This window comes from Rosa rugosa, chromosome 6 (genome assembly GCF_958449725.1).
Source record: "Rosa rugosa chromosome 6, drRosRugo1.1, whole genome shotgun sequence".
In the NCBI taxonomy this organism is placed as follows: Eukaryota; Viridiplantae; Streptophyta; class Magnoliopsida; order Rosales; family Rosaceae; genus Rosa; species Rosa rugosa.
In genome coordinates this window covers 31,259,057-31,285,556 of record NC_084825.1, presented here as the reverse complement: position 1 = coordinate 31,285,556, position 26,500 = coordinate 31,259,057, and the positions used below count along the sequence as shown (strand labels likewise).

At 37.0% G+C, this 26,500-nt stretch overlaps 3 protein-coding genes across 3 annotated transcripts; all 3 read right to left on the bottom strand.

The window, feature by feature from the left end:
- Nucleotides 1-3,686: 3,686 nt before the first annotated feature.
- LOC133714957 (uncharacterized) lies at nucleotides 3,687-5,803 on the bottom strand. The gene is made up of 2 exons (XM_062141242.1): nucleotides 5,662-5,803; nucleotides 3,687-4,930 (listed from the first exon to the last, which is right to left on the bottom strand). Exon 2 carries the CDS (start codon nucleotides 4,901-4,903, stop codon nucleotides 3,896-3,898), a length of 1,008 nt encoding a protein of 335 aa, XP_061997226.1. The 5' UTR covers nucleotides 4,904-4,930; nucleotides 5,662-5,803; the 3' UTR covers nucleotides 3,687-3,895.
- Nucleotides 5,804-6,275: 472 nt separating this feature from the next.
- Nucleotides 6,276-9,697, bottom strand: LOC133714958 (SPX domain-containing protein 3). Its single transcript, XM_062141243.1, has 3 exons — nucleotides 9,312-9,697; nucleotides 8,448-8,613; nucleotides 6,276-7,573 (listed from the first exon to the last, which is right to left on the bottom strand). The coding sequence occupies exons 1-3, from the start codon at nucleotides 9,549-9,551 to the stop codon at nucleotides 7,200-7,202; spliced, it is 780 nt and encodes a 259-aa protein (XP_061997227.1). The 5' UTR covers nucleotides 9,552-9,697; the 3' UTR covers nucleotides 6,276-7,199.
- An 8,399-nt stretch (nucleotides 9,698-18,096) lies between these two features.
- On the bottom strand, nucleotides 18,097-20,808 carry LOC133717593 (SPX domain-containing protein 3-like). Its single transcript, XM_062144312.1, has 3 exons — nucleotides 20,467-20,808; nucleotides 19,629-19,794; nucleotides 18,097-18,801 (listed from the first exon to the last, which is right to left on the bottom strand). The coding sequence occupies exons 1-3, from the start codon at nucleotides 20,704-20,706 to the stop codon at nucleotides 18,434-18,436; spliced, it is 774 nt and encodes a 257-aa protein (XP_062000296.1). The 5' UTR covers nucleotides 20,707-20,808; the 3' UTR covers nucleotides 18,097-18,433.
- Nucleotides 20,809-26,500: the final 5,692 nt, after the last annotated feature.

Genomic DNA, 26,500 nt, shown 5'->3' with positions numbered 1-26,500 from the left:
TCTGTGACCAAAAAGAAAAAAACAATTTATGAACAACGTTTATATTTGCTAATTGTCCATGTTGGAGAACTAAACACCTACTTGTGCAAGAGCCATCGCATAAGGCATTAGTTGTTTATCCGGGAAACAGGAAGAAAACTGATCATCATCATTAACTTTGAGTTCGTAAATAAGTGAAGTTCATATCCGATCAAGTATGTGCAGAAATACAGAATGTTACATTGATCCATTTTACACTAAGAATGATAGATCTACGGATGGCGAAGCACTGGTAGTCTGGTAGTGAGGAGAAGACAGAGAGTATGAGACTTTTGAAAGAACTTATCAGGATACTTGTCTACAACTAGAATGTTATATAAGCACTTGATAACAAAACAAGGTAACTGATTCTCAAGCGGCAAAAGATTATGGCAAAGATATTGAAATGGACAGTTTAAGTTGAATACGATATCATGTGAAATACTCAATTCATGATCACTCTCATCAATAATAGTACTAGCATACTCAGAATTGTGCTTCATGCTGTATATGGGATCATTCCTATCATGCATCTTATAGTAAGCCTTTTTGAACAGTCACACTAGGAAGTGCATTCACGACGATTATATTTGTCAATTGGCTAAGAAACAATTGAAAAGGGAGAGTGTTCTTAGAAGATAACTCTTGCGTTTCGATGGATTCATTCTATTTAATTTTTTTTTTTCAAATTATAAAAGAGGGGTAAAATAGAAATTAAATTTTGACAAAAATTTAGATAGGTCCAAAGAGTAAATTAGGAGGTCTGAATAGAACCACCCATTAAATATTAACAATAGACCAGTTACCCAAATCCACGAAACCTATACTAAGTTACTAACTCAAAAGACTATGGACTTATTTGAGATCTGAACATATATTCAGAAACTAAAGACAATTAAAAACTTCAAACAAACGATAACTATAAACTGAAAAGAAACCACCACCTTATTATGTTTGCCATCAAATTAGAATACCCTATTGATAATGATTTGTAGCTTCGGACCACACATCGCCATACCGATCTGCACCACATGGATCTCAATCTGCATTTGCTGATCCACTGATCACCACATGCTTCCCTAACTACTTCATACGGATCAAGAAATACATTTGAAGATCCACGGATCTCAACAGCTTTTTCTCTGACATTTCACTCTCCATATGCAAATCATCTCCGACAGCAACTGCGTCAAACTGATGCCAGATCTCAATAGCTTGGTCTGTCTGACGATGCAAGGAGGCACCACCAAACGGGAAAAAAAGGGAGGCCCCTCTCTCTAACAGCTATGATTTTTGTCAAGTTGTCCATAGTTGAGAGTTGAGACACTATCTTTGAATTTTTTTTTTTTTTTTCCCTTTTTGTTATGACACAAACAGCGTTACTATAATAGTGTGAATTTAGATATTTCAACATATTATATTGACATTGTTCTCAACTGTGAACATTAAACATTGAGATTCAAATTACTAAAAATCCCCAATTTGGCAGGCATGTCCTCCAGAATCAGAGGTCCTCCAAGCAATCGTGAAAGCAAATTGCCCAAGGTCGGTAAGCAAAAAAAGATAAGCCTCATGGTAGCAAGGTCAGGAAATCAAAGTCTGGGCCTTCACATGGGGCCAAGGCGGCTCGCCAACAGGGTGTCTAAAAAGATTCCATCTTTGGTAAAAGCCCCTATGACCTTATAACAACCGATACTGTCTTTTCCGGCCGTCATTATGATCTCTGCAACATTGAGGATGACTCTAGTTCTCGTGGTTATCATGAAGAAGAGATGGAGTTTGAATTTATCCCAGTTAATCGTTATGCCCCTAGGCCTAGGCTTCGCTTGGATCATACGTTAGCTTGTGTAGCGGATTCTCCTGGAGCTAGTTGGTAACCTGGGTTTTGCTTCGGCCTCTTGGTGCAACTGTAGTAGATATGCATGGCCTTTTTGGCATGTGATGATCGATGTGCTTCTTACATAGCAGGAGAAATTCTGGTGGTGGCCTCAAGGCTCTAGTGTTCTAGTTCTCTTCTTATTGATATATTGTTACTGGCAAACTGGCTTAGAAATTACATGCATGAATGTGTAGCTATTACTTGCATTTGTGACTTCTTGTATAAACGAATTGTGATGCACATCGCTTGGCCTCTGCCTTCTTTCGCTTCCCTTGAAAACAAAAACAAAAAAGCATTGAGATTCTATGCCTAAAAGTCACTTTGGAGAATATATGTTTTAAGCAATACTCTATATGTCTCGATTCTTAAACTAAAGAGATGTATCGTTAATAGACATTCTTGCAGAAGACGTGTAGCCTTCAGAAATTAAGCTCCGAATCCACGAGAACCTCATTTGCACCAACATAAAGCCAACTGACAAATAACTCCAGTTGCTTCATGTTCTTCAACATCGGCAGTTGGGGCACTGCTGACACCACCTATACATACAACATCTGAAGTTTGAGAACTATACGATGCGATCAAGCGAATGCACAACGAGCTTAAAAGTTACATTAAATCTTCAATCACCCTGACGAGGATACATGTGCAGATGAAGAGTCTCAAGCAAAGGAAACGATTGAGATAAGGCCATTGCATGGAGGAAAGCTTCTATCATCCCTAGTATGAACATGTAGTTTCGCTAGCTAGGTGTGGAGCTTTGATGGGCGAAACATTAGAAATGAACTCTGCATAAAGTTCAAGTGAGGCAAGATTGTTGGCAGTGATCATGATTCTAGAATTATATAAACCCTTCACCTTTAGATATTTAAAACCAAGTGACGGATAGATAACAATTAGTTCTGAGGGTACATAGCAGTCTCGGAAGCTCAAGCTTTCAAGTAGTAAACAGACAGAGAACAACTGAACAAGCATGGGAAACTTACTCTACCAACACCCGGAGTAGACAAAGACTTGTTAATTGTTCAGTACTCCAACAAAATCAGGACGAGGGCTTTTGAACGCAAACCGCAAATGCATTAGAGTTGATGCTCTCAATTCTGAAAACAACTGGTATACATGGAAAAGCATTACAGTCATAATACGACTCATCCTCAAAAGTAGGTAAGTCAAGTTCAAGTGCTTCAACTCCCATTCATCAAGTGTAGAACTCCAATCCTTCCTAGTTCCAGAAGATACCTTGAAAGAGTCTACCTTCTTACCAAGGTGCTGCAAAAATCTGGTCACACGTGCCTTTGACTAAGGCTTTTTCATAACTGTCAAGGCCTGCAAGAAGAACATCCTTGGTAGTGCTTCCAAAAATGTTTGGATTGTCAAAAGTTGTGCCTTGTCAATATTGCATCCGACCATAGGTGGCTCCACCGGTGCAATACCCTGCTAGTATCAAATATTGCATCCGACCAGAGGTGGCTCCACCGGTGCAATACCCTGCTAGTATCAACTACATCTTTTATGGTTAACCTTGAAAATATGGAGGAGATCAATGATTACATGTGCCAAATGGAGCAGGTGATGGGACGGTAGTACATATACAACCAGTGATAAAAAAGAACATAACTCAGATCATTTCCAAGAGTTACTGAAATTGCTATTTGCTGCATACATCAGAATGATAACCTGCTTCAAAATTTGTTTGAACTTGAAGTCTGCACGACGATATCCCTCTAAATGTATTAAATCTATTTTTTCTCAAAATGCTATATCTCCTCTTGTTAATGAGACAACATGATTCAACCAAATAGACAAATAGATTACTGTAATGTATAACACAAGATGACATCTCTTTTCAGTACATTCCTAGATAGTTCAGAGATATACAGTACATGTACATTCATTACTTTATATGAACAAAGCAAAGAATAGGGTTATTAAACCACATATTTCTTCACCTACAAAAACAAACAATATTCAAAGCCACAGAACTATGTATATAGAGTACTAATTATCACCAGGAGGCGACAGTTGCTGACGAAATCGACTAGCGAAGCCTGCAAACCAAGCAACCCTCATCAACTGCATACCAAGAATCAGAACCCACCAGGACACCAGTCCTCTAATTGTATACATCATCCATGCTGGTGCGATGATTTCAGTTCCAAGCTTCAATCCTCTCATCAGCTGCAACAAACGGTAACCCTCATAAACCACAGGGGTTACCAGCCAAACCGGTGACTGCCAATTCCAAGTCAGCATCTCAGTCACAATCTGTACTGCGATAAGCAGAAGATAAGGACCCAATAGAACTGCAAATGAGATGGGAGGCAACTGGGGTTGGAGGAAACCCTGTTGGGATCCATAAGCCATCATCAGGGGGATGATAAATCCAGTCACAGTTGCAACTATATTCCAAAACTTGTAGCTAAAAGGAGGTTTGCTTTTGCAGGCCTGTGCTGAACTTTTAGGCCGGGCTATCGAATCAGCCATGAGAAGAAAAAGGGTTGCACCAAGATTAAAAATGCAATCGAGTCCAACCAAAGCAAGTAGGCTTGCTATGTTGGGGCCAAGAAATATGGAAGATATTGGTAGCCACAGTGTTGGCAACATGCCAGTGAGGAGGAGAAAAGAAGGGCCCAGAAGCCACATTGGCCATTTGAGGACCTGAAGCTCGGTTCCTTTCTGATTACTTGCGCCATTAAGCTTTTCACTGTTGGTATCTGGTGCTTCGGCAGTGGTAGCAGAGGAAAGGGTTTCAAATATGTTGGTGGTTTTATTCAAAAAGTTATCACTGGCACTGTCCGTGGGGGTATATGTGTCAGATGAGGGATCCCAGGAAGACAGTTTTGTGCAGCAAACAGGGGGACTTTTTATCTGAATGTGAGGGAAAGTGTGTAAACGTACTGAGTTTGAGCTTTTCAACAAGTTCAGGGTTCGAATATGGAGTCTGGGAACAGTATTGGTAGACATCATGGACGGAGCTCGAGCTAAAGATGCCATTCTATGGTTCATTGTCGAATATAAAGTACTCTTATCGCTCTGAAACATGTAAACATACAATTTAATAATTTATAGGAAAAGAAATAGTAGAAAAAAACAAGACAAGCAAATCTTAAGAGAAAACTTAATGGTCCCTGAATTCATATGATTACTCCTAGCAGGTAAAAAGGGCAGCCGAAAAAATATGAACTTCAGAAAGTCTATGAGCTTCAAACAGTACTGTGAAGTGCTTATATAATCTTAACCTACTTTTCAACAACAAATTTCTTCAAACAGCTCAAAAGGGTAGCCCTACCACAACTCCACAATCTCATCTTAACTTTGGGATGCAAGATTTATAAGTCATAACAATGGACTAATTTCATCATCCTGGAACATCGAAATGCGCCTTATAGTATGGCAAATGAACCCTAGAACCTAATTCACTACACCGGCTATTCTGTAAGACCATCTAGAGCCTTGTGGGTGAAGCTAAACTGCTGGAAATTCCAAAGCACCAATCTCTTTGGGATATTAAGTTCAACCTTTACTAAAGGCTATCAGATTAATTCAAACAGAGAATAACAACATCCCATACTATATTTTCAGCCAGCAATAAACAACAACAATTTTCAATCAAAAATAAACCCCTGTTCTTATTTCCAATCAACTCTTCGTACTTTCTTTTCATTTCCCAGCCAGAAAATAGAACACAAAGCAAAAACATGAAGATAAAGAACACAGAAACAACAGAGAGGGCACTGAAAATTAGGGGTCAGAATTGGGTTTACCTCTCTGGAAGCGTTCTTGATGTTCTTACCGGGTCAATCTGAGAATGAATTGCATGGTCCACGAACGACCTCGGAGAAGAAGGTTTGGTTGTGTTGTTTCTCAAATTTCAGACAATTGATGAATTGATATTGGGTGACCGCTGACACCGGTAACAGCTAAGATGGCGGGCATCTATTTGGCATTTCGGAATAAATCCCATCAATATTTGCCCAACATCTCATGTAAAAAAATTCATGAAATTAGGAATAATGGATTTTTTCGATGGAATTAGGATTAAAGTTCAAGTTCACTCTGCATTAACTAAAGTATTTTAACTTTACAATTTGATAATCCAACTGTTCATATTTTAGATTACTCTTTAAAGATTAATTCTTAAAAACTCAATCGAATCAGAGATCGTTTAATCATTCAGTTGAATCAAATAAATGGACAGTTTTAAATTATACATAAATGAACAATTAAAATGAGCATTTGATTTGACCTCAATAGGATGTGGACTGGTCGACCACAATTTGCTCCAACCATCGAAGCAACATATGGATGACTTTAACAAGATAGGGTGTGATTTCAAATGTACATGTGTTTCGATTCGTTGTATCCACCAGCTCTTCTAAGCCAATGTAGCACGAGTAGGATTAGTTAGCCTGCTAATTCCCAATCTTCGCAAAGCCTCGGGAAGACATAAATATGTCTAAAGCCACAGAGGGTCTGGTCTAAGTTGAATTGAGGAAAAAGCAAAACACCAAAGTCCATGCTTATTATCTGATCTCTTTTTTTGTTTTCTTTCTTGTTGATGGCAGTCTCGATCTCTTTAGATTTTCTTATGAGAGGCAAGCATGATGAGATGAGCAAATGGTAGAGTGGAAGTAGCCTCAACCTTACTTTATTGTGAGGATTTGATTTTCCGGGATTCTCTTAAAGACGAAGATCGACAAAAAAACTTGGGCACTTGCTTCTTGGCTCAATGATTCTTGCCTTAGGCTTCGTTTTGGAATTCCTGGCTTAACCTTGTTCCAGCACCATCCAAGTAAGTGATGAAAAACTAGCTAGCTCGCAAAACAAAGATTTCTTTGTGTTTCAAGAAATCTCTGTCAGAATCCCAATTGTCAGGCATTTCCTACCAGCCTTTTAATCGATCATATAGATTGTTTCAATTTCTTTTTCGTAGATTTGTTGCTTGTTAGATCTATACGATATAGATGTGGTCTTAAACCATAACCGTGATAACACATGTCAAATTCTCTAGCTAATGAAATATTGGCCTGTGATCGATCCTCTGATCAACTCTAGCATATGGTTTCTCCAACTATTATGAACCAAACCAAATTACAAAAAGACTAATCACTAAAACATAACTCTTCTCCTTGCTACCTAGTACCATATATGATAAGATACACGACAGTAGTCTGTAGCAGGTTCTCTGAAACGATTACATAAGAATCGTGTGATCATTTTCCAGTTCCTGTGCTATCCTGTATATATATTATATAAAGCTATCTCCAGTTTGTCTGCTTAACTCCCTAGCTACTAGCTGTCACTAGATTATTGCTATGGGAGGGTTGAGTTGGACTAACTGGATGAGATCCGAGTCTGCAGGCATGTTGATTGGTGGTAGAGAATACTGACTGTAAGTAGAGCTTCCTCTTCTGATTTCTTGCATTGTCAGTAGAGCTACAACTGTGTTTCGAAATATTCCTTCCCCGCCAACTGTTATTGTTTCCCTTACTTCTTTTTTCCTCTCCTCTTCTTCCTGCACTGGGAACACTGCATCGATGCTGCCTTCACATTCCTTGACAAGCTTTGAGATAAGATCAGTGGTGAAGAAGGGCTGCTCTAGTATTTTTTGGATGAATGGCAAGCGCAGCAGAGCACCTGTTCTCTTGTCATACTTCTTCAGTATTTTGGCCAATCCTACACAAATCAAAAGTTCTTCTTAAGCATAATTATTATGCCTGAAAGATGTGATTTCTCACATTGTGGTGATCAATGCTTCAAAGGGCTTGTTTTTGGACAAACCAAGGCTTCCAGGATCAGTTCAAGCTCCATTCATAATGAAGTTTAGGTTATGTTAGAAATTTGCTTTGCTAGATACAACCTCAGATTCTTGTTCATGTCATGTGAGACTATTGGGTGACGCATGATAATTGGCCTGAAAGATAGCATGTGCCAAAATTTGATGTTACCTTCCGGTTGTTGGACAATATACTTTTCTTTTAGATAAAATGTTCTATCACTCAACACTGTCACGTGATATAAATAGTCTCACTGAAATATTTTGTTCTGACTTGATATTATTCATTGACTTTAGACAGTGTTATATGAGATGAAGCAGTACAACTGTACAACAATTCAAAGAATAAGATGACAGAGTCATTTTTTACGAAACTTGTATATAATCCAAAGTTATGTAAAAACCACGTGATGAATACGATCTAATTAAAAAAAGATGCGATATATATATATATATATATATATATATATATATATATATATATACTAGACCCGTTGTACCTACTTTCTCGTGCAGGAGGTCCTCATCAATCAACGACTAGCAAAGTAGCAAGTAACTAGCTGCTCGTGGATGATTGATGCTTGATGTTTGATGTTTGTCGTTAGATACTATTTATCATGTGTTAGGAAAGTAGATCAAGACTTGCTCAAAATTTTGAAGGGAAGGGAATGAAATCAATGACACTAGGAACTAGACGGTAACTTCTTGAACTTCTGTAGTAAAAATATTGAAGTGAGCTATTTAGCCTCATTACCAATTGGCATGGATTACTACCTGTGTAGTTGATATTGCTGTAGTTGACCAAAAGCACCATTTCACCGTGGAAATCAACAATGTCTTTTCTAAGCTTCCCGACTTCATCTTCATATATAGTCTTTGAAGCATGACTACCATTCGGTCCCCATGTCTCAGTTACTTTTTTTATTCTCTGCTGCAATTCCTTCATTCAGAGACCACAAGTTACAGTCACTTTTACCGTACAAGACCTATTTCCATTCATCTATACAAACATCCTTAACTATTTTCTAAAGTGACATATTCTACTTGTTGTTTGCTTTTCGAAGACAACACTACAATCGATAATGGAGATAAAAAAGATAGTTTAAACCGTCTACAGTTAAATTATAATATGATTTATTATTAGCTCATATAAAGTTAAATTTACATAGTAATTTTGGCATAAACTTTTATAATTGTTCGAATAACCGTACGTGATGTATAAAATTCACATTTCATAAAGTCATTAGGAACTTTTATCGAAAATGAATTCATCCGAAAAGAAAGAATACATCATTTTCATGCAAAAAGAAAAATCTAAGTGATTGAACTTTTCTTAGTTAAGATGAAATAAAATCTGGTTCACTCTGTTTTAGATTATAGAAAATTCAACTTTGATTTAGCAACCGAGTTAACCTGGTCTACCGAGTCAACAGAGTTGACTCAGCCAAAACCAGGAATAACTTTTCATATGAGTCGGAATTAACAACTGAACAAGTCATACATGATGATCGGCCAACAGTGAAGAACAAGTAATGTTGATCTCTCTAAACTCTGAAGAACGATAACTCTACAAATACAATCATTTTTTGTTTTGGGTCTGTACCATATATATAATGCGATCAACAACAAATTACTAACCTTATTCCGGATAATGAAGTCCTCCTCCTGCTCCATGAAGAAGGCATTGAACTTGTCGATCTCATTGTTCAACAGGTACACAAACTCCGCCTCCGCCTTACCGGACTTTCCATTCAACACCGCTGGAGCCGAAGAAATCAGCCTCACAAGCTTCTTCAAGTCCTTGTATGATAAGAACTTGTCACGCCAGCTCGGCAACGTCTCCTGCATTTGGTGCTTCAGCCTTTTCCCGAACTTCATCTAATACTGCAGGTTTCCGAAAACCCAAAATCGGAGTGGGAAGAAAGTGAAGGGTTTGGTGATGATGGTAGTGAGGGAGAAGAAGTGTGGGAGGGTGCAGGTTTTATTGGGGAAGAAGAAGGGCAGAATATTAGGGAGCATATGCTTGGCGTGATGTAAGGGCTGTTGAAAAAGGTATAAATCAGTCTTGAAAGGATAAATCAGTCGTTTAAGGAAAGAGAATTGTTGGGCATATTCGGTTACTGTGTGGAGTCATGTTACTTGTTTGTCACCAATATAATGGACTTTTGACTCCATCGAATTGTGCCATAATATGCTATGTCGTGATTATTGGAAGCTCAAAAGAGCACAAAGAGAAAGAGTCGTGTTAGCTCACCTGCCCTATTTATATATGTTAACATGCATTTCAGTTATTAAAGCGGTAATAATGATAAATTGATATTTTTACATATCACATTAGTGAGTTGAAGTAGGATAAGACTCTTTTATCAAACTATCGTGTCGCGTAATTAATCTGATGGTTAACAACGATCGAGATGAATGAAATCAGCAGCAATGTCTCCGGCATCGAAGGGATGGAGGGGCAAAGATGGTGAGTTGAAATGGAGTTATAAACCAAAGGACTGTTTAGACTTGTTCTTGTTATGTGGAACATGACATGTGAGGGAAGAGTATGATTCTGAGGAATCTACCAAGGATCCATCATCAGGGATGGAGTGTGGAAAAGGAAATATTGAGTATTGTAGAAATGTGACTTTCAAGAAAGTGTGAGAAGAGACCAATCAATGGAATATGGTGCCTTTTGAATTATGGTCATTTTCACGGTCGACTTTGACCATGTCAACTTGGTAAAGTTTTGGGTGAAAAAAGTTTTATCGTACCTCTCAAGTTTTACTTGAGTTTACCTATATGCAAAGTCGACTTGGCACATCGATCTTCCTAGTATATGGAATAATAATGGGATATTCATTAAGAAATAATAGGATGACTTTAAATAAGAAAAGGTGTGTACGTAGTAGATATGGTAATGATTAAAGAAAGGTTGGCTGAAAGGATTGAAGTCGAGTCCACGACTCCGGTGGTTAGGGTTCATTCGACGCTACAAAGTTTGAGTTGGTCATTAAAGCCGGGAGTTCTAGATTCTGGCAATACGAGTACAAGGTCCACGTCTAAATGTTTGAGATCATAATCTATCTACTATTCGAATTTGGGTAAGTTTAAGGTGTGATGTTTGTCATACATCAATTTTTTAATAAATATATATTAAATTAAATTAGTTGGTGAAACTTGTTGTACAGGTCAACAGGTTATCCACTTATAATTTGACATGTGTACTTTAAATTATTATTTTTACCATATTAAGTACTCATTAATCGTTTTATATGTAAATTGTTCAAAAACCTATAATAAAGATCGTAAATATAGTAATTACTTTGATTACAACTATAAATCACTAAATACGTTAAATGTGGTAGTTTGTTGTAAAGTATCTCATCAATGATGAAATTTGCTAAAGAAATGACTCTAATTCCACAAAAAAGAACCTAATTACAAGAATAAGGACTTAAGAAATTTTAGGTCTAATATGATTATTTATCAGATCGACAATACATTTGTTGTCATATAGGTAAAGTGAATGCTTTTTTGGTAAATTAAATCATATTTCAAGTAAGTATCATAAATACGACCATAATTACCACTTTACACCTCAGTTGTTGTAATTTATAGTAAAATGCATAACTAGACGAGTAATTATCTCATGTATGATGAATTTACACAAGAAAGTATTAGTTACAAAATAGAGAACTTTATTACACAATTAAGGACTCGAGCCTCATTTACTATATATACATAAGTTTTACCACTTTTACAGCAATTCGTTGTCATAGCAGTAAAATGGTTCTTAGACTTGTAATATAAAAAATTACCGCAAATAAAAGTTTGATTACTACTTTTACAACAATTCGTTGTCTCACCGGCGGTCAAATGGTTCTCAAACTTGTAATATTGAAGAATTACCACAAATACAACCTTGGTTACTACTTTGGACCTCAATTGTCGTAAAATCAGGGAAAAACATCGTCAAATAAGTAAATAACTCCTAAAGGATAGTAGTTACAACATAGACAACCTCATTACATCATACAAGACTCATCGCCAATTTACTAATATATATGAGGTTTTACCAATAGTACAACACATTCGTTGTTTTATTGGTAAAGTGGTTCTGAAAACTGGTAATAGTGAAGTATTAACACTTATAACAACTAAATTACCACCTTTTAGCACAATTCGTTGTTTCATTTGTAAAATGGTTCTCAAACATGTAATAGTGAAGTGTTAACACTAATAACAACTTGATTACCATATTTTACCACTTCGCGGTCTTTTGGCTTAGACTTGGAATATTGAAATATTACCACAAATAGAACCTTGGTTACTACTTTTGACCTCAATTATCATAAAATCAAGATAAAATGTCATTAAATCAGTAATGAACTCATGACCTCAATAGCTACAAAACAGAGAACCTCATTACACTGTTAAGGACTCACCCCCAATTTTTAGAACACCTTTCAATTGTGTGGACAATTTTAAAAAAATCCTTAACAAAAAACAGAAAAAAAAAAAAAAAAAAAAAAAAAGCCTTGACTAAAAAAAAAAAATTGAGTTGGTGAGTCTAACTCTACCTTTCAGAAAAAGCATAGCTCTTTGGATCGAATTGAACGCCAAAGCTCCCAAGTCATCCTCTGCCTGGGTTCTGCCGACCGTGCCACCGACTCCGCTGCGCTGCCCTGACCTCGGGCTCCAGCTCGTCTATGAACCCAAAAAACCTCTCGCTGTTTCTTGGGTTGCTGAGGAGGAATCACCAATCGCCTCTCCAATCGTCATCTGCAGGTTCTGGGTAATACAACTTTGTTTCTTCTTCTCCCAATTCTCTGATATCTTACTTTCATTCTCTTAAATTTGTTGATTCCTATCATGGTATCAAGAGCCAGGTTTGATGGGTATGGTAGTGAGCTATTCGAAAAAATGGATATTATAAGAAAAATTATTATTCCCAAATATTTGATTTAGTGACATAAATCTCTCTTTCTCATTAATCGGAAGTGATTTTGAGTTCAACAAAACAAATGACTGACTAACTGTTGTCTAACTGAAAAGTATGTATGTGCAATTTTAAAGTTTTGACTGTGATTATGGAGAAGATTTTCAGTACGGTGTTCGTAGTTTTGTTGATCACCACATCATAACTCACCGTGCATGCAAGTTGTTAAGTATTATAGATAATATCAATACTATACGGGAGCAAAAGCATGGACAATATATGAGATTTTGGAATTGAGGAGTTCGATTGAGTTATTTGATTGTTTGAACTTATCACGTGACAAGACCGCCTCATCCAAGATATTCTCTTGATTATGATATTATATTTAATAAAGTAAAAACAAATATTGGTCGTATCTTCTTCTCAAATAAAGTTGGCTTAGGTAACTGGAGAGAATTACTGATCTCCACTGCTCTCTTAAGAAGTAATTAGTAAACATGTAAAATTACTTTCTCACTTGATAGTGTACGTGATCAATGATTTTCAAGTACATTATATTTCCTATTATAGACAAGAGGAGGAATATGTCAATATGATATGATTCTGGTGCATTTACAAGAACATGTAGAAAACAGAACACTAACATTTAAGGGTATAGACTAAAAGAAGGGGTTTCCTAAGATCTCAATAAAGGTCCTTCACAGCCTTCAGAATCGTCTTTACTACCCGTTTAAGATGCTATTTCAGATGTCCTCTTTGTAGGAACAAGAGGATTTCTCTCTTCTTCGTAAATGGCTTCAGGTTTGTACATCTCCCCTCCCTTGAAGTCAGGATGTACATAGGCATCCTTAAGATAGGCCAACAAATTCAGGGTTGGTTCAGTAGCTCGTTCAACTGTATCCTTCTCCATTGCATCCTGCGCATTGTCAAACACTTTGAGAATACAATACAATGATAAACGCAAAGCGAAAATGTCTTACAATTGTTGCTATTAGAAAGAAGCATGCAGTAAATTTAATTAGTATGTATGCAGATTTGTTTAAGAACATTAGCTAAGCTCTGATTAACTTTATTATCATTCCAGAAACCTCAGGAGAGGAACTGACTTTGTAATGTTCTATAGATGTCACCACACTGGAAAGTGGAAAGCATGCAAAAATATATCACTCACATCATAGCAGAGTTTACACAAAAAGTAAATGTATACCTTTAAACCAGAAGTAAATGTATAACCAAAGTAACTTGTACTAGAAAATTCAATCTGCCCTGTAAAGGAAATTTCACGAATGCTGGTTCGAAACGACCCTTGCAAACTCTATGGAACCAGAATGTCAAAACAGGTTGTGGAATGAGAATATATGTTGAAAACAGCACATCTAATGCGCTAAATAGTCCAATTACAAGGAATTGGGATACGATTAGGCCAATAATTACACGCATATGCACACGCGGTCAGAAGGCTGCACCACTCTCATTTCTGATCATAGACATTAATAATCTGGCAACAAGTGGACAAAAACAATGAGTTACTTGTAAACAATGAGATAAGCAGAGGATGATAGACCAGAATTTTGAGCCTGACTGAGAAGTAGTATAACCCACCTGACCTGGTGACTATAAACCACGTAGGCGAAAGCAAAGAAGATAAGAATAAAGGGAAGAAGTAAAGGTGTGACAACATAATATACAAGCCCCAGCAACAGATATAACTGTATTCTAGGTTCATTTGTAGTAAAGGCCAAGGAACCAGGATCCATTGATTCATCCCTATCTTGTTCTGTCTTAACCAAAAATATGTTTTTGAAGTGGTATAGAGCTAGTGGAAATCTCAATCAGCACTATCTCGACAATTTGAACTCCAACCCTGAAACTAAACCTGTAACATAAATTTCAATGATTCTTTTACTGAAATAGACCAAATGCTGAGTGAATGAATAAAGACAAGGGAAAACTGCCAGCCATTTTCTTTCTGTGAAGTTTAAGTCCAATTACTGTTCATCAAATTCAAATAAGAGTATCATTGAGTTTGCTACTTTTTTCTCTAAAGCAAAACAAATCTTTTCATGACAGATCGGAAGGATATTATGATACTAAAACAGAACAAAACCATAAACCAGATAATCAAACCTTTCCTTGCAGCACTATCATCATTCTAATGACATTAACCCCACAGTCCTTGCAGTGCTGTCATCGTGATATATCCTCAATATGCTACGGCAGCAGCTTCATATGGCCATTGATTCTGTTAAAACCAACCCTTGGCAAGCGAATTGTATTTATTTTTTTATTGCACTAGTTCTCGAAACAAATCATTCCTGATGTGATGATCAAGCCTAGAGAGGCGCAAGCAGTAGCTTCTAGGACGAAGCCGAGCCGATACAATAGTCGGGCAGGTTGGCTTAAGCGTATCCTCTATATATGTATTGTGATGCTTCAATCGAAAATGCAGCCTTTCTCAAAGCACTTCCTCCTCCCTCTTCCCTCCCGTTTCTCCTCTTCAATTTTTAGGGTTTTCTAAGAGTAGCTAAAAGTTGACTAGGACTAGAGAAAAAATACAAAAGATTAAAGATTATACCTGCTAATGGGTAAGTAAGTTACCAAAGTCGAATATTCTAGATCATTAGATTTATTCCACATTTTAATTATATCCGACGACCTAAAATATTTTAAAAAGTTAGTGTAAGTCATACATTAACATACACTAGAATTTTCCATTCGAATTTAGGCTAGTTTGTGGTATATATGTTTAAGATGTTTCGTGATCTGATCACGACGCTTCAAGCTAATCGAATTTGAGGTTAATTCGAAGTACCATATTAACTATTAACATTTACAGGTGTATGCATGCATGTATGTATTGGTCAAGGCTTAATCAGTTAATTGCTTATGGTATGTGCACCACTACAAAATAGTGCTTATGGTAAAATACAGTGGCGGAGCCAGAAATTTTAGTTTACTGGGGCACAAAGTAATCCATATGTTACAACGCTACGTATATGTAATCTATATATTACAACGCTACGAATTTTATTCGACGAGATTTCATTGGTGTGAAAACCACATAAAAATTATAGAAAAGAGAGCTAGAAGAAGCCTATAGTACGTATATTAGTATTGTATTGTATGGAGATTTCATAGGTATTGTATATTAGTATTTGTATTGTATGGAGATTTGTATATTGTGCCCTTTATATACCAAAAACAAAAAAAGAAGAAGAAAAAAACAAAGTAAAGTATACTGCAAGAGTCGAACCAGGGACCTAGTGTCCACAACAAAAGCTGCTGGGCCACTCTACCAAATTGGCAACTGATATTCTATGTCATCTAAGTTATATTTGTATCAATCGTAGTGGGGCACGGGACCCACTAGGCCCTTATGTGGCTCCGCCTCTTGTAAAATAGTATCAAACATGTAAAACTCATTTTCTACACTCCTGCTAAACAGATGCCAAAGGCGACATAATATCCGACAAGTTACGTGAGATGCATCAACCGTACATAAGGTGGAGCAGGCATGGGCCTAGAAGGCTTGCTTAGCTAGAAGCCTAGAAGAGGTAGCCTGGGGTGCGTACGTATTTTATATATTGTTGAACACAAGAGGATGATGCTAGAATATTATGAGTTTATGACTATGGAAATTGTCTATTAGCAACTGTTATATTGCTTGGTGTTGAAAGCTCATGTTATTTCACGTGGGGATTGATAATCCCTGATCAACAGAACTTGATGACAAAATATATGGACAAATATAAATCAATATACAAATAAATACAAATAAGTAGATATGAATTCACTGTCTTGATCCTGTGAGAGAGACTTGCGTATGCAGCACAATGTCCTAACACAAAATTTCGTCCCCACACATGTGCTGTGGTTGATAGTAGATGTATGCCCTGCAGGATACAACTCTTGTTTCAAGGCGTTGCACACAGATGCCTTGAAACCTGGCGAACTTCACTTGTGTTTCTCTTAAGTGTTTGTAGAAGAAGAGATGTCATAAAACGGATGTATTTCTGAAATGAACCTTAACGTCCTTTTTATATAGATTGAACAAGAAGACGCGACTGTTCGTTCAATTTGAAATTTGAACAGTTACAACCGTTTGGATCAGTTTACCCAAAATCAATTTTTATTTGTCTCTACCCGAATTTACAAAGAGGAAAAAAACATTTTTTAATATATATTTACATACAACAAATCCAATGTAAAGGGCATTACCTCCCATCCAATGGGCCTTCCCTTCGACTTTGTCCATTGAATATGTTTCTTGTGTAAACATATATAAAGAGAGCAAGCATGAGCCTTGTCTCCAATGTGGGATCACTAAACCATTCCAAATTGGTTCTAACAGCTCAAACATGCTTAGCATAAGTATTGATCTATATACCTATTCCTAGTGATGTATACATGCTTTGTAACTTTTTAAGTGTACGTATAACGTATGTGCATGTCTAATGATATATTAATCGATCAGAACGCATATCAATTCATTCTTTTTTGGTATGAAATTTTTTGATTCTTTATCCCGCCTAAAAACCTGTATATTTGAACTTTTTTATAGAAATAATTCAAGTCATTCTTCCATCAGTTTATAAGTTTGGCGATGTGATATACAAATGCAAGCATCCCAGACCTTATGAATTTGCTGAAGCTGGTTGTACGAATTTATGAACTTGTAACTACTAGAAATATGGCCTAAGGGGACACATAAAATGGGGACACATGTAAGTCATAATTCATACGCATCATAGATTTTCCTGGTGTATTAGGGAAGTGTGCATCGAGATTTCGGAATCCCTTCACCTGTTACTTAGGGTAATGGAGAGGGGTGCTCTTTCCTTAATCACTCGAGAGTGAGCCGTTATCATAATCATGACCAAGAAACAAGAAATAAGTTAATTACCATATAATATTACATAAGATACCATGCCATCAAGTAGTAGCTAGATTGAATTAGATGACTTCCCGATTGATTCATCAATTTCATAAGCCAAAAATTAATTTGAATTAGATGACTTTGTGACCAAGTGTCTTTTGCGATATTAATAACTCTATCCGATTTGTCTTTTGGCAATAGGTAAATAATTAACCGCATAATTGAGTATTGGGTGCAAGGTTTCAAACTTTCAATTGTAAAAAAGAAAATGACAGCGTACTGAGTTTTTTGTCGAAGGCACATTAGCATTTATGTTCTATAGGTGAAGTTATATAATTAGTTGGAGTTGTTGTAAATGTTCGTCCACGTTGCTATTGAGAATTCTAACGCCGTTCAATATTTCAGTTGAAGATAATCTCAGACTATGCCGCTTAATTTACACGTCACGAAGCTTACTAGATTATTCACCATATACAAGTAACATATATTCAGGTAAATATTTGCAAATGATGAATTTCATTGTCCTAATCTTCTTATGCATTTATAGTATCCCCTATCATGCTTGCTAAAAAAAAAAAACGGTGAAGAGAAATAAAATTCATGTTTGTAACAAATAGTTTATTTTCATATATTCAGCATGAAAGTTCAATACAGCAATCATTAATTTGCTATAATAAACACGCATATTTTACAGAACCACACAGATTCTTTACCAATATTACTGTAAGTAATTCCTGATCTTGATAAAACAAAAATACTAATCAGTAACACAGAACTCTCTCCTTGCTACGCGGTACCGTATATGATAAGATAAATGACTCTAATCTGTGGCATGCATGTTCTCCATCCGAGAGGAATACATAAGAATCGTGTGATCATTTTCCAGTTTCTGTGCTATCCTGTGTGTATATGAAGCTATCTCCAATCTGTCTGCTTAACTCTAGCTACTAGCTCTCACTAGAATATTGCTATGGGAGGGTTGAGTTGGACTAACTGGATGAGATCCGAGTCTACAATGATTGGTGGTAGAGAATACTGACTGTAAGTAGAGCTTCCTTTTCTGATTTCTTGCATTGTCAATAGAGCGGCAACTGTGTTTCTAAATATTCCTTCCCCGGCAACTGTTATCGCTTCCTTTACTTCTCTTTTCCTCTCCTCTTCTTCCTCCACCGGAAACACTGCATTAATGGTGCTTTCACATTCCTTCACAAGCTTTGAGATCAGATCAATGGTGAGGAAGGGCTGCTCTAGTATTTTTTGGATAAATGGCAAGCGCAGCAGAGATCCTGTTCTCTTGTCATACTTCTTCAGTATTTTGGCCAATCCTACAGAAATCAAAAGTTGTTTTTAAGCATACTTATCTTATCATGATGTGATTTACCAAAAAAAAAAAAAAATCTTATCATGATGTGATTTCTCACATTCTGGTGCTATCAATTAATGCTTCACCAGGCTTATTTTTGGATAAATCAAGGCTTCCTGGATCGATCAATTCAAGTTCCATTCATGAAAAAGTTTAGATTTTGTTAAATATGTGCTTTGCTAGCTACCGCCTTGAAGAGAAACTTGGGAAGGGTTGTTCATGTTATGTTGTTAGCTTCCATTTGTCGGACAAAATGCTTCTTTTGAATGAATTGTTCTATCACTCAACATTGTCATGTGATAAAAACAACTCACTCAAATATTTTGTTTTGACTTTATATAACTAATTGACTTTAAACTGCGTTAAAAATATGAAGTAGTACACAATTGAAAGAATAAAATGACATCAATTTTTTATGGGACTCATGTAATTCAAAGTTATGTAAAAGTGGCGTGACGAATACGATATAATCATAAAATGATGTGATATAGAACTATTGTAACTAATACTTTCTCATGCATGAGGTCCTCATCAATCAACGACTAGCAAGTAACTAAATGTTCGTGGATGATTGAGGGTTGATATTTATCCATCGTTAAATATTATTTACTAGTGTGTTAGGAAAGTCAATCAAAACTTGCTCAAAATTTTGAAAGTTAGGAAATGACTAGCTAGGAACAAGAAGATAACTTATTGAACTCCTTTTTTTTTTTCTCTGAAAAATTTAAGTGAGCTATTTAGCCTCATCACCCATGGCCAGATGGCCTGATGGCCATGTAATACTACTACCTGTGTAATTGATGTTGCTATAGTTGACCAAGAGCACCATTTCGCCGTGGAAATCAACAATGTCTTTTCTAAGCTGCCCCACTTCATCTTCATATATAGTGTTTGAAGGCTGACTGCCATTGGGTCCCCATGTATCAGTTACCTTTTTTATTCTCTGCTGCAATTCCTTCATTCACAGAATATAAGTTGCAGTCAGGTTATACTGTACAAGACCCTGTACACCCTCAACTATTTCCTAGAGGGTGTACGTAGGATGGACATGCATGTTCTTCTCTTTGCTAGCTTTGCGATCTTAAATATCATGATGATCCATTCTCAAATGCTATATATTACACATAATTTTTGAATCATAAATTGTTCTTGATGCTGTTTAACTTTACGTGAAGCATGAGCTTAAACATTTGTGGTTGTTGTTAAACACACAGGATTGACAGGACAAGATTCCATTTTAGGATCAGTACGTGATTACAAAAGAAATAACAAATATCTTTTATGCAAAAAGGATGAGGCCAGTCTTCCACATATACATATATATATTCCGAGTCAGCAGAGTTGACTCAACCAAAACCAGGAAAACAAATGATGCGAGTGATCAGAACAACTCATCTTGATCGGCAACAGAAAAGATAAGTAATTAATATAATGTTGGTCTCTCTCTGATCGAACTTTCTAGAACAATAGATATACAACAATATATATATTAGCTGGTTTGCTACTATAACTTTCTCCTACAAAGTTATTGAATAACCATTGTTTTGGTATTTCTAGGTCTTTCCAATGTACAGTGTTGGTTGTGTGTGTGTATTAAATCTAATGCGATCAAGAAGAAAACACAAACCTCGTTCCGGATAATGAAGTTCTCCTCCTGCTCCATGAAGAAGGCATTGAACTTGTCGATCTCATTGTTCAACAGGTACACAAACTCCTCCTCCGCCTTACCAGAATTCCCATTCAACACCACCGGAGAAGAAGAAATCAGCCTCACAAGCTTCTTCAAGTCATTGTATGACAAGAACTTGTCCCGCCAGCCCAGCAACGACTCCTGTATTTGGTGCTTCAGCTTCTTGCCGAACTTCATCTAGTACTGCAAGTTTCTGAAACCCTAGAATCGGAGTGGGAACAAAGTGAAGGGTCTGGTGATGATGGTTGTGAGGGAGAAGAAATGTGGGAGGGTTCAGGTTTTATCAGGGAAGAAGGGTACGTAGAATATTGGGGAGCATATAATTATGCTTGGCGTGATGAAACGGCTGTTGGAAATTGGGCATATTCGGTTACTATGTTGGAAAGAGATTTGTGACCAATGGACTTTCGACTCCATGGAATTATGCCATAATATGCTATGATGTGATTATCAGAAGCCAAAAAGAGCACAAAGTGAAAGAGTCGTGTTAGCTCACCTGCCCTATTTATATATGTTAATATTTCCGTTATTACAGAGGTAACAATGGTAAACTTGATATGTTTACATACCATGCACGTTAGTGAAATGTAGTAGGAAAACTCTTCAGTCAGGCTGTCGTATTGCGTAATGTGACTGATCAAACTCTTTTGCTAAATAAGGCTTCTTCTTCTTTTTTTTTTTTTTTTTTTTTGAGAAATATTTGCCAAATAAGTTAACGAGTGAGATGAATGAAGTCGGCGCACATTGATCTTCCTAATATATATGTATGGGATATTCAATAAGAAATAATAAGATGACTCACATTGACCAAATTTGAGTTGGTCGTCATTAAAGCCGAAGGTTCTAGAGTTTGGCGATGCCGACACAAGGTCCATGTCTAAATGCTTGAGATCGAAGAATCTATATATGTTTCGGGTCTAGACTAGGGCTAGCTAGCTCGTGGTTCCATTTTCAATGTCCGAGATGTATGGTGTCTGGTCCCCTTGAATTTGAGGTTCGAAGTACCTTCTTAACTATTAACATTTACGTCTAGGTGTATGCAGTTATGTATTATTGGTCAATGCTTATGGTATGTGCACTACTATAAAAGAGTGCTTATGGTATGTTTGTATCAAACATGCATAAGTAGAACTCACTTTTTACACTCGTATATATGCCAAACACAGGCGAAAGGCGACATAATATCCGACAAGTAACGTGAGATGCATCAACCATATTTAAGGTGGAGCATCCATGGGCATAGAAGGTTTGCTTAATTAGTTATGTTGAAGAGGTACGTATTCTACATTTCTACATCTTGTTGAACACAAGAGGAGATCCTAGATATATTATTATGACTTTGGAAATTGTCTGGTAGCTACTGTTATTGCTTCCTTGGTGTTGAAAGCTCATATATGCTTAGCATAAGTATTTATATCTGTGTGTGTATACCTATTATTCCTAGTGATGTATTCATGCTATGTAACCTTCTAAGTTCATGTACATACGTATATGCATATGTAATGATTTTAGTCGAGATCTTAGGCATAAATCTCATTTTTTTATTCGTATACAAATCTCGATTCTTTATCCCATTCCTAAAAAATTGTATATTTGAACTTTTTTTATAGAAATAATTTAAGTCATTCTTCCATCGATCTGTTTACAAGTTTGGCGATGTGCATGTACAACATGCATGAGATGTCTCAGACCTTATGAATTAGCTGAAGTTGGTTGTACTTGAACTTAATTATGAACTGAATTGTAAGTTATAAGTATCAGATTTCCTTGGTGTATTAGGGAAGTGCTCTTCAAGATTTCGGAATATCTTCACGGCCGGCCTGGCAATTGTTGGTGTAATGGAGAGCAGGAGAGGGGTGTTCTTTCCTTTGTCACTAAAGAGTGAGCCATGACCAAAAAAAAAAAAAAAGATACCATATAATTTCAATGCTCATTTACCCAATTTTAGCTTAAAATGTGCCCACTTGCCCGACTAAGAGTTTTTAAACCCCATTTACCCAAAACACTCTAAGGGATTATTTCCCCTTTACCCAATTAATTCTTTTTATTAATTTTTGGGACTTTTTTGCCCTCTCCTTCAATCTCTCTACTCTCAGTTTCTCTCTCTCTCCCCCTCACCGATTTCTCTCTCCTCCCCCCTCACCGATTTCTCTATCTCTCTCTCTCTCTCTCTCTCTCTCTCTCTCTCTCTCTCTCTCTCTCTCTCTCTCTCTCCAGAAGACGTCGGATCTCTCTCTCCCTCCCTCCATCGCTCCAGCAGGTCGCCCACGACGCCTGCTCTAGCCATCGCCGCGCCGAAACTCGTCGTCGTGCTCTCCGCTGCCAGGCTCGACGCCAAGCCGACGGTCCTCGTCGCTGAGAAGCTCGGCGAGGCCGGGGTTGACCTTCTGAAGGAATCGACGACGGACTGAAAATGGCTATCTGCTATTGTGCAGTCATAACCATAAAAGTTGTAACATTAGTGCCCCCCAGTAGACTTTGTATTGGGGGCCAATGATGACTGCTTTATTTATTGACGGACTGAAAACTGCTATTCCAAAGTAAATGTAGTGTTAAATTGCAGTAGTTGATAAATGAAAAAAATTGTGTTGTTTGTGTCAGTCTAGTGGGGGGCAGTAGACAGAATATTGACCCTCATAATGTGGGTTTTTAGACATTATCTGTTGTTTTGAGTGTGAATAACTTGTATAATCTGCGAAACATAGGAAGCGGTGTAATGTTTGATGGTCTATTGGGGGGCAGTAGACACATTAGTGCCACCCAATAATGTCTTTCTTAGGAGACAGTAATCATCTCTTGTTGATTTGTTTGTGATAAAGTGCAATACACTGTGAATCCTTGAAACTGGTGCAAGTTTTAATGGTTTAGTGGGGGGCAGTAGACACATTACTGCCCCCAAATAATGTCTTCATACGAAGTCAGAACCCTTCACTTAACTGGTGCAAGTTTTAATGGTTTAGTGGGGGGCAGTAGACACATTACTGCCCCCAAATAATGTCTTCATACGAAGTCAGAACCCTTCACAAAACTGGGGCAAGTTTTAATGGTTTAGTGGGGGGCAGTAATAATGGTTTAGTGGGGGGCAGTAGACACATTACTGCCCCCAAATAATGTCTTCGTGTTAAGTTTAGGGTTTAGGGGCAGCGTTAGGGGCAGTAGACACATTGCCGATGAACTGCGACGAGGACGTTGGAGTGGCTGGATCGCCGATCAATCGAACGGCGACGAGAACGTTGGATCGCCGACTGGAGCTTCATCGTCGTGTTCAGATTTGGACTGCATCTCCGGCGCGGCGATCAGAGAGAGAGAGACAGACCGGAGGTGGAGATCATGGGGAGGAGAGAGAGAGAGAGAGAGAGAGAGAGAGAGAGTGGAGGTGGAGATCGGGGGGAGAGAGAGAGAGTTTGGGAAGGAGAGAGAGACTGATAAGAGATGGATGGGTTTTAATTTAATTAACAGGGGCTAAAATGTCAATAGATGTAAGATTGGGTAAATGGGGTTAAAAAACTCTTGGTGGAGTAAGTGGGCATTTTTTGGGCTAAAAATGGGTAACTGGTCACAGCCCCTTAATGATATATAAGATACCTTCAAGTTGTAGCTTTATTTTGAATTCAATCCGTTATGGATACTAAGACAAGTGATATCGAGCATGACCTCCTCGATCTGCAAAATTTTCTCAAAACGCCTAACACTTTATCACAAAATGATTAATCGTGAAAACAGAACGAAGAGAATCGGACTCCACTGCCGCGCCGGAGGCCAAAAGCAACATTGAGGCAAAGATCGAACAAGTCGTTTCCAACTACCAGGCTACTAGCTTAATTAGCTAGAAATTAGGAAATTGACTCGAGGCCAAAAGGCAAAATTATTCTCATCATTCTAATGACCTTGGCAACGTAGTGGAAGATATATATCAGACTTGCCTTGAATAACTTACCCGGTTCTACTATTCATTACGTAAAACTGTAAATCGGCATGGCAATGGAGGAGTAGCACGTATAACTCGTAGGTTTATTAGCAGAGTTGATATATCACTTCCGACTGATTCGTTAAATTCATAAGCCAAATTTTAATTAGATGATTCTGTGACAAAGTGTTTTTTGCGATATTCATAACTCTATCCAATATGTCTATTGCATGTAGTAGGCAAACAACCGCATAATTGAGTATTAATTGGATGCGAGTTTTCAATTGTAAAAGAAAATGAAAGCATACTGAGTTTTTTAATTTTTGTGGTTGAAAGCACATTATCTCCTTTTGTCATGCTATATATAATAATTAATTAAAGCTGTTGTAAATAGACCTGTAAATGGACCGGATTTGGATCGGATCGACCTAAATCCAAATCCGTTTACTTAAAAAAAAATTCGATCCAAACCCGCTCCGTTAACCCGGCGGATCGTTGATAGCTCGATCCAAATTCGTATCCGCCGGATTAACGGATACCCGATCCGCTAATCCGACCCGTTATAATTTCAAATATTTTAAAATTTTAAATAGTAATATTAAATTTATATCATGATACCTCATAAGATATTAATAAAATATTAAAACAACATGAAAAGTATCACCAAAAGTAGAATTACATTATCAAAATTCTTAATGCTTCTTGGAATCTGTCCCTTAGATTTCTGCAAAAAAATTGTATTAGAAATTCTTCATATTTTATATTTTATATATATTTTTTAAAATAATAATTTATTAATAAAAAAATAATATTTTATTATTAAAAAAACGGGCCGGATCATTAACGGATCGGATCGACCTAGATCCGTATTTGATTCGTTAAATAAACAGGTTAAAGGATTCGGATCATTAACGGATCAACGGATCAAAACTTTCGATCCAAACCCGTCCAATAGTCACGGATCTGGAGCGGGTCCGGATCAAAATCCGGTCCATTTACAGGTCTAGTTGTAAATGTCAAATATTGCTTTTGAGGATTCTAACGCCATTCGATATTTCAGTTGAAGATGGTATAAAACGAAGGTCCAATTATATAAACTATATCAGTGTAAAAAAATGGTTACCGTAAAGTTAACTACTATACAAGATGTTTGATAAAATTTTATAAAACAAGTTATTTATGAAGTTACACTATTAAGCTGTTGCTTATAGAATTTAGTAAGACAGTTTTCATAAGCTAAAAACTACAACTGCTTATATTTTAAGTTAAGCTATCCCAAACTAAGGTCCAGTTTAGCTCCGAGGTGATTAATGTAAAAGAGCTTTAGTTGTGCTGTGAGAATAATCAGCTGTGAAATTAAGTAGTCGAGTGTTTTGTAAATTCTGCTTTTAAAAGTGTTGTGAGTACAAAAGCAGTGTTTAAGTGTTTGGTGAACTTTGGTATAAAAGTGATGTGAGTTTAGTCAGTGACCAAGAAGGACATGAAAAAATTAAGATGATGAGATTAATTTTATTTCTCGATAAGTAGTAACGACATTTGAGAAATTTTCAGTAAATTCTATTGAAGTGAATCTTTAATTTATTGACTTGAGTGAGCTGTGGCCTGTTGGTAAGTTATAATTCAAACATTGTAAAGGTCATGAGTTCGATTCTCACTGACATATGTAGGGGTGGGGTGAGCTCAGGATTAAAAAAAAAAAAAAATTATTGACTTGAGTGTAAAGTATGCGTCACGACCAATCCATGGTAATTTTTGTGAATTTTTTCGGAAGTCAGAGCTATTTATTACAAATTTCGGATGTTTGAGAATTAAGAAATTCATTTTGAATAAAACAAATTGAGGTGCGATTTTGACTGTTTGTTTCATCACTTCTCTATTTTGGTAGTTGATCTGGGCCTCTAAGTACCTTAGGATCTGATCAAATGGTCCAGAAGATCTCAGAAGAGTTCAGATCACGCGACCCGTTTCTCGGATTCGCAGCACTGACATTCCCTGGTCGTAACTTATGACTCCGACCACATACCGGTGTCGGAGTGACGGCATTCCATTTGTCTTGATGGCGTC

Coding starts and splice junctions, on each gene's coding strand:
- LOC133714958 (XM_062141243.1), bottom strand. CDS start 9,551: ATGAAGTTCGGGAAAAGGCTGAAGCACCAAATGCAGGAGACGTTGCCG. Junction 8,614..9,311: donor ACTTCATTATCCGGAATAAG/GTTAGTAATTTG, acceptor CTCTGAATGAAG/GAATTGCAGCAGAGAATAAA. Junction 7,574..8,447: donor CAGCAATATCAACTACACAG/GTAGTAATCCAT, acceptor TGATTTGTGTAG/GATTGGCCAAAATACTGAAG.
- LOC133714957 (XM_062141242.1), bottom strand. CDS start 4,903: ATGAACCATAGAATGGCATCTTTAGCTCGAGCTCCGTCCATGATGTCT.
- LOC133717593 (XM_062144312.1), bottom strand. CDS start 20,706: ATGAAGTTCGGCAAGAAGCTGAAGCACCAAATACAGGAGTCGTTGCTG. Junction 19,795..20,466: donor ACTTCATTATCCGGAACGAG/GTTTGTGTTTTC, acceptor CTGTGAATGAAG/GAATTGCAGCAGAGAATAAA. Junction 18,802..19,628: donor TAGCAACATCAATTACACAG/GTAGTAGTATTA, acceptor TGATTTCTGTAG/GATTGGCCAAAATACTGAAG.